We start from the raw sequence: 8,457 nt of genomic DNA, 5'->3' as shown, positions 1-8,457 counted from the left end.
GTTCCGCCGCTACTTCTAGCTGCCTCAAATCAACGCCTCACTACGAATAAAATTGGTGTTGTTTTTTGACATGTAGAATTCTCAAGCTCGTGGGTTTTCACCGATACGAATGGCGTAAATGTTTTCTAGCCATACAACAATATTGTCCAAACTCCCGTGTCCTTTTCCGTAATTACACACCTCAAGAACTCAAACTGCACACAATAATCCAAGGGCATTTTCGTCAAAATGCATTCGTATTGTCCAAAATCCACAATCATACTACATACTACACCGTAAACACGCTCTTCTTCATAAAAAAAATACTTTCTCTCTCACACACTAAATGACACACAGTAATGTGAGCACGTCATCTAATACATACAAAGAAAAAGAAACTTACCTCTGTTCTCCAACAGACAAATAATTCAATCTTTCTCCGGTGAATTTCATACACAACTTTTGTGAATTTTGCTCACACCTATAGATATACTAACTGTGTATCTATATATTCGTATCACCTTCATCTTCAATTGCATTTTGTTTGACTGATTGCGTCAAAAGTCAGCAGCTGCACCGACACTTGAAAATCTAGGTTTTCAACGACTACGGCTTTATATGGATAAACGCGGTTGTAAATTGCGTATCCTTTTATACTTTTTTGTTGCCAATTTCTTCTTTTTTTTAGCTGTTTTTAATTTTTTTTAATATAAATAATTGGACAGAGTTAGTTGTTGCGTTGATTAGTTAACTATCAATTAGGTTTAATAAATGTATGATATAGACTTTGATTTGATTAATTAGGGATGAAAATGTTCAGTGATGATTGAAAATGTTGAATGATGATGATCTAAAATATTTGTGAATACAATTGTTGCTTTTTGTATTTCTTGACTCTAATAAAATATAGAGGAATTTGTGGCGCATTCGGCGAATGTGAATTGTTTAAAATTCGGGAAGAAGACACGTCGGAATTTTATTACAGGTGGTGATGATGAAAAAGTTAATCTTTGGTCAATTGGGAAACCAACTGCTACAACGGTCAGTAATTACATTGGCGAACTATTGCAGTTCTTTTGAGTATATGAAACCACTTTATTCTTCTAATGTTAACACGCAACAGCTTGAATTTGGAAGAAAATTAGCAAATGTTTTTCTTGAAACCACTTTATTTTGATGGTAATGGTAATGGTAACTAAGTAATTTAGTATAAAATCTAGCATTCTCACTATATAATGTTACTAGGTAAACTTTATGCATACCCTAAGGTTTATGATCTTGGGTAGGACAGTTTGTCCGTCAACATATGAGTTATTGATCTTAAAAACATGGCATTTTCAGTACTATTTGTGTATTTCACATAATTCGTATGGGATTTAATATGGCTGAACTAGATATATGTTTCAGTTGGCCTTCATAAATATGCTATCGGTGTCAGTTTTTAGAATTTATTGGTGCATAGTTGAAGTAGAAAAGAGAGTCATGTTAGACTTCGAAAAAGATATAACTATCGCTTGGCAACTGGATATACAATTAGGAAAATTTACTCTTTGATATAGTTGAATCAGAAAATATATGTGTTTGCATCATGAGGTAACTAGTTAACTACTAATGCATCCCTACAAAATACGCAAGGTTTTAACATGGCTAGTAGCTTAATAAAATACGTTTTCGCTTTTAATAGATGTCTTAAAGAATTAAAGCATCCTTAATAAAGAAAGTTTGTAGACCACAATAGAAATTATTATATCAAGTAGTGATTACGCATGGCAATAATAGTAAGTTAATTTAAAAACGTTTAGTAACTTGTTGCATTTTGTTGGAACACACCATTACGGAAAAAGTTATATCTTCTTTAAAAGGATGGCGCATAAACTTTATACCATCTTTTGTGCATAATAATGAGTGGTACTAACCTTTGTGGTGTGTGCAGAGCCTAAGTGGTCATACGAGCCCTATTGAATCTGTCGCTTTCGACAAAACAGAAGTTTTTGTGGCTGCTGGAGCATCTTCTGGAGTGATAAAACTTTGGGATCTAGAAGAGACAAAGGGTAAGTTGATTATTTTTTTTTCTTTGAGTTCCATGAATATGCTAGAATGTTGTCATTAAAGCTCAATATCAGAATTATGGATGATAGTTGAATTTTGAATTCAAATTGTTCACTGTATTTATGATACTTCTGTCCTGGATGCTTTTTTGCGTACCAAATATAACCCGGAGTATTATCTGTTTGATTCCATATTTTTTTACTATAAATGCAGTGGTTCGGTCATTTAATGGACACCGCTCGTATTGCACATCCCTTGAGTTTCATCCATTTGGTGAGTTTCTTGCATCGGGTTCCATGGACACTAATCTAAAGGTCTGGGATATTCGAAAGAAAAGCTGCATTCACACATATAAAGGACACAAACGAGCAATTAGTACCATCAGATTTAGTCCCGATGGTCGATGGGTGGTATCCGGAGGACTTGATAATGTTGTAAAGGTATGATTTTTCGTACATTTCAGCACATCAAGAATGACGTCATGCTTAATTTTAACTGATGCTTGTCACACAGATATGGGATTTAACAGCTGGAAAGCTTTTACATGAGTTCAAATTTCACGAAGGGCACATTCGATCCATGGATTTTCATCCTCTTGAGTTTCTTTTAGCAACAGGTACATTTTAGATATGCAGTCAATACTTCCTTTTGTATTTCTGTTTTTCTAGTTGAAAAATATTCTATAATGTGAATTTTGTTGATATAAACAATTAAAGAAGCTAGAAAAAGCATATGATTTACTATTCATAATTTGGCTTTTGTCTTCCTATGGGGTTGACTAACCTACTTACAATATGACATGTTCCAGGTTCGTCAGACAAAACTGTAAAATTTTGGGACTTGGAGACCTTTGAATTGATTGGATCAACTCGACCAGAGGTACTCGTCGTTGCATGCATCCATCCGTATATACATTTTGCTTGCACACAGCGGTTGCGGCTTGGTGACTAGCCTGTCCCGATTCAAAGACAAACGTCTAATAAGTCAAACGGTCAAAAGTCGGGTCAAAGTCGGTCAACGCCGGTCAGTATTGGTCAAAAGTTGACTTTTTGTCAAACGAAAATCCCAAACCTATGTAATTTTTAGATGGGAAAAAACACTGACTTACATAGTATCCCTTAAAGATAAATTATTAAGTATAGGAATATTAAAAAAATTAAAACTATATATATTATTTAAACTAACACCAAGTTTATCTTATTTGTAAATCATTTATTTGTTTTCAGAATCTTTATGTTTGAAATATTTAAATTTATTATCTAATATACCTATATTTAAAAGTTAACGTTGGTCAACGTCCGTCTCAACTGACTCGACCTTTCAAGGTCACCTGCTGGTCTCCGTCTCGTGTCTTTTTCAACCTTCTATACATTTATAAAACACAATAATTTGGTCAGCCTTGGGTAAACAGATTCTCATTTTTATTCATAGTAATCTGCATATTTGTGTAATTTATGGAACAACTTTCTTCTAATCGTCCAGGCAACGGGAGTACGAGCAATTACGTTTCATCCAGATGGGAGAACTCTCTTTTGTGGATTAGACAACAGTTTAAAGGTATTCACTTTTCCATAAAACTTAACCTTTTTCTTTCTAAAAGGTTTGGTTCCATATAACAATATATCTTCCATTTGATTTTAGGTTTATTCATGGGAGCCTGTTATCTGTCATGATGGTCTTGATATGGGATGGTCAACATTAGGTGACCTCTGCATCGATGATGGAAAGCTTTTGGGATGCTCGTATTATCAGAACTCTGTTGCTGTTTGGGTTGCAGACACTTCGGTACCTATTTTGTATTTCTGTTATCTACTCTTTAGTATTGTTTACAAGTTGGGATCTTTAGTAGTTTCTATATTAAATTGTATTCTCTCTTAGAAGTCAAAATGAGAACCTTTTGGTTTTTGCAGCTTATTGAACAGCATGGGCATGTATTACCAGAGAGAGTTGTGAGTCACAGAAGGTCAACCATGTCTTCAGATGATGACACAAAAGATATAAAGAATATATATGTGGACAGTAAGTTGTTATATACTTATACTTACCAAATTATTATCCGCTTTAGCAACCTACCTTTTTTTTTTTTTTTTCTTTTTTTTTTTTTTTTACTTTTTGCCTTGTATGTTAATTTACTGTTATATGTTAATCTGAAGGTGTAACTCCTATTGCTTCAAGAATATTACCAACGGCTGTGAACTTACAGAGCCCCATAGTGATCGATAATTTGTCGACCGTTAAAAAAGTTCCTGCAGCCAAACTTACTGGGAAGGTCAATAATAATTCTGCAAAACATTCGGCAGAGTCTAGAAGAGAATCAACTACGAATGAACAGGATAGATCTGATATATCACTTAAGCCATCTCATAGGCGAAGGCCATCAACCACAAAACTAGATCTCGAGGGGCTCTCAATAACTGCTGAATCTGGTTTAAGAAGTGGACCAGATACTGCTACAGTTGACAACATTCAGAGATCTTTACCCGATGATGCTACTAAGGATACTTACAAGGAGAAAGTTCCAATTTCTGCTTGTGTAACAAAAGAAATTCAGAAAGTTTCAACTCCAGGTACACTGTCATGGTATCCCAACAGCTATTATGTTGCTGTGTATGTTAAAAGTTCGATTCTAACTTGCAATAGTTTCATCATTTCAGGTGATAGGTCTGTTGATTCAAAAAAAGAGTTGAAATCTGTTAAATATGTTAACGGAGGTAGGTATCAAAAATAATTTTTGTGTTGCTTAAATGTGCAATGAGTTTGTTTTTTTGTTCTCTTTTTTTACCAATTCTTTTTCTATTGCAGTTGCGGTTGTGAACGGAAGGACTCGAAGTCTGGTTGAGAGATTCGAAAAGAGAGAAAAGCTCAACACTGAAGAAAGTCAAACACCTGATATACCTACTCCGATATCAACCAACACAGATATGCCTGCCACTAGGGTAAAAGAGTCATTTGTTGCACCCGATCTAACTACTCCGGTAACAACCATCACAGATATGCCTGCCACAAGGGTAAAAGAGTCATTTGATGCACCTAATCTACCTACTCCAGTATCAACCAACACCGATATGCCTGCTACAAGGGTAAAAGAGTCATTTGATGCAGGCCCTTATGCAATACCCGAGGCTAAAACATCCAGGGTGGTGCCTTCTGAAGAACCCGAAGCCAAATCATCACAGATGCCAGTAAAGACACTTGATGTTGCCATGGTTACTGAAGAGTCTGAAGCTATAACACTCACCATTCCCGAAAAACAACCTGATACGGTGCTGCCCTGTACTAAAACTGAGACTAAATCATCTCCAATGGTACGAAAACCAGATCCTGCTTCTACATTAATCGTTCAGAGACCAAAGACTGCTCCTAGTGTGTTACCTGAGAAAGGAAAGGCCTCACCGATTCAGAGAGCTGCTAATTCTCGGCGTGTATTACCGGAGAGAGTTAGAGCATCTCCGATGTTGGTACGGAGATCGAATGCTTCTCCTCGCATTACACCTGAAAGAACGAAAACCTCACCCGTGGTGGTTGTTCCCAGGCATGATACTACCAATCGCATTACACCTGAAAGAACAAAAATCTCACCGGTTGTGGTAGTTTCGAGGCATGATACTCCCAATCGCATGGTACCTGAAAGGACTAAAATCTCACCCATGATGGTTTCCCCGAGGCATGATACTCCAGATTGTATGGTACCCGAGAAAGCTAAATCGTCTCCATTGCTGGTAAGATTCTTCATAGGTTATAAGTAGTGTTGCAGAACTTCCAATTACTCTGCGAGTACTCTGTTTTTGCAATTCGGGGAGTACTCGGTAAAACTTGGTCAAACTCGGTCAAAATTTGGGATTATCGGAAAATCGGTCAACAATCGGCCAAAACTCGGGATCACTCGGAAAATCAGTCAAAATTGGTCAAAACTCGGTCAAAATTTATCAAAGTCAAACTTGGTCAACATCCGAGTACTTTCCGAGTTGCCAACCCTGAGTAGCGATTTTTGCAACCTTGTATAACGTTATGTATGGTAGAGGTGGAAAAGATGGATGTGCCAGGCCTGCTCTTTTTTCTCCGTTCCTGTCACAAAAGAACAATTCTAACATTTTTAATGTGTCTGCAATAGTGAGGTAATAATTCCTTAGTAAAACGTTTTGGAATCTTACTTTCTAGTGTTGGCAACTTGCAGGATGATAACCTCCAGACTACTGGCTTAGGTATGATATCTAAGAAAGATGCAGAAGATGTTGTGGAAGATTTGATGATGAATCATGATGTGTTCGTGAGTAGTCTCCGGTCTCGCCTGACAAAACTCCAGGTATTTATAACTGGTTCACGAAGTTTGCTCTTTTATTTCTTTCATGCAACCAATGATTCATCTATATATAGTTTCCTATAACTTTTTTCATTATATGTGGACTGTGAATACTTGTAAACTTAAAAATAAATTAACGGAGCTATTCAGGTGGTACGGCATTTTTTTGTGCAAAATGACATGAGGGCTGCTATTAATGCTTTGCGGAAGTTGCCAGATCATGCTGTGAGTATTTATTTGCATATATTTGGGTATATTTCTAGTCCACCACCCTTTACATCGTATCATCTAAAAAAATGTATGTCTTTACAGGTTCACGCAGATGTTGTAAGTGTTCTGATGGAAAAAATGGATTCTCTTACATTAGATCTCTTCTCTGATTTGCTGCCCGTGCTTTTGGATTTACTTGCTAGCAACACTGAGCGGTAATCATTCGTTACCCTGTTACCATATTAGTCTAAAGATACAAGGTTGTCGTCTGGTTACATAACAGCAAGTTTTGACCTTTTTGACTAATATATTGGAACTGCAAATCATTCACGCAGACATATAAATGTATCGTTAGAATTATTATTGAAGCTTGTGGCAGTCTTTGGGCCTGTAATCAACTCGGCGGTTTCAGCTCCTCCAACTGTCGGTGTTAATCTTCATGCGGAGAAAAGGTCTGTTTTGTTGATTTCTTGTTGGTGTGTTTTATTCTATCTGTTATCGTTTGCGTTTCTTAGTACTGAAATCTAATTCCCAATTAAAGCTAGTTGTGGTTCTACAGCACACCAACTTATGATCTGCTAATATTGAATGACAGACTTGAATGCTGCAATAAATGCCACATACAGCTCCTGAAGATCCACAAATGTCTCCCGGATATTATAAGGTGAGCATGTTTATGTTGCAGCTACACTAAAATCTAGTCATTTATGCTTTATTTGGACAAAATAAAAAGAGGTGGAAATTATGAAAGCAGCTTCAAATTTATAGAATCAGTATTGCATGACTCAGAATTACTAGGCGAGTACTCGGTTTTTGCAACTAAGGACTACTCGAAAAGTACTTGGTCAAAACTCAGAAAATCGGCCAAAACTCGGTACTACTCAGAAAATCGGTCAAAGTCAAACTTGGCCAACATCCGAGTACTCCCCGAGTTTCCGAGTACTCTTTAAAAAATCCTACCTGAGTACTCCCTGAGTAGCGATTTTCGCAACCTTGTGTAGAAGCACATCCAACTACTGTTTATTATTACCCTTCCTTTTAACACATTATTGTTAATGCTAAATAATGCATAATCACTTCCTTGTGTGCGTTAAAACGCCTCTTAGATGTACCCCCACAAAAGTAGAATTTAAAATGTTGTAAATAAATGGCATCTAAAACTCTTAACCCTGATTCATTGTGTTTGTAGCCGAGGCGGTCTGCCTGCAAGATGTGCTCAAGAACTAAACGTTATTCTCCAAACATCATAATACCCTTTGAACACCCCCACCCCCCACAATTTTGTTTTGTCTCCTGGATTTCTTTCCGTTTACAGTAACTTTTGACTTCGGCTGCAAAGACAAGAACAACGACAACATGTAGATAATCGGAAGAAGCCAGTTTATGTAATCTTGCCAAAAGTAGCATAGCGTGTAATCTTTTGTGCAAATTAATGTGCATGTGTAAATTTTAATTGATATGATAATCATATGATATCTACTTTGTGTACTTTATTAGTGAATAAAGATGTGTAGATGGTTCTTTCAGTCATGGAATACAATGGAGCATGTTTCAACTTTGTTAGTGGGTCACTACTAATTATGGTAAAAGGATTTGTAGCCCAGTGCAATGGTAACTTTTTTTAAGAATGCATTGAGGAAATTGTAACGTTATAGTATAGCAGTTTATCTGCTCATTACATTTGCTACTACATATAATTTCTATATGATAATAAGGTAATCTGCCCCCAAGTAAAATAATGATATGTAAAATGATATGCTCTTGTTCCTATAACTTGGCTTTATTCCTAATTAATCACAAATGGGTAAATAGAGATTTTTTCTTGCGCAGGTTATTTAGGGAGAGTATAATTGAACTTAGATAATTGTACGTGATTTAGTCGGGTTATCTTTGTGTCACTTTTACTGCAGTATCCCAAC

At 36.3% G+C, this 8,457-nt stretch overlaps 1 protein-coding gene across 1 annotated transcript; it reads left to right on the top strand.

Moving 5' to 3' along the window:
- The first annotated feature begins 319 nt into the window (after positions 1–319).
- LOC139870523 (katanin p80 WD40 repeat-containing subunit B1 homolog KTN80.2-like) lies at positions 320–8,147 on the top strand. Its single transcript, XM_071858314.1, has 18 exons — positions 320–622; positions 890–1,020; positions 1,913–2,030; positions 2,242–2,468; positions 2,542–2,644; positions 2,837–2,907; positions 3,511–3,585; positions 3,670–3,813; positions 3,939–4,047; positions 4,182–4,595; positions 4,683–4,739; positions 4,831–5,747; positions 6,203–6,331; positions 6,479–6,553; positions 6,641–6,753; positions 6,874–6,990; positions 7,134–7,202; positions 7,728–8,147. Exons 1-18 carry the CDS (start codon positions 598–600, stop codon positions 7,786–7,788), a joined length of 2,955 nt encoding a protein of 984 aa, XP_071714415.1. The 5' UTR covers positions 320–597; the 3' UTR covers positions 7,789–8,147.
- The last annotated feature ends 310 nt before the right edge of the window (positions 8,148–8,457 follow it).

This window comes from Rutidosis leptorrhynchoides, chromosome 1 (assembly GCF_046630445.1).
Source record: "Rutidosis leptorrhynchoides isolate AG116_Rl617_1_P2 chromosome 1, CSIRO_AGI_Rlap_v1, whole genome shotgun sequence".
Classification (NCBI taxonomy): Eukaryota; Viridiplantae; Streptophyta; class Magnoliopsida; order Asterales; family Asteraceae; genus Rutidosis; species Rutidosis leptorrhynchoides.
This window is presented reverse-complemented; position numbering and strand designations above follow the sequence as displayed.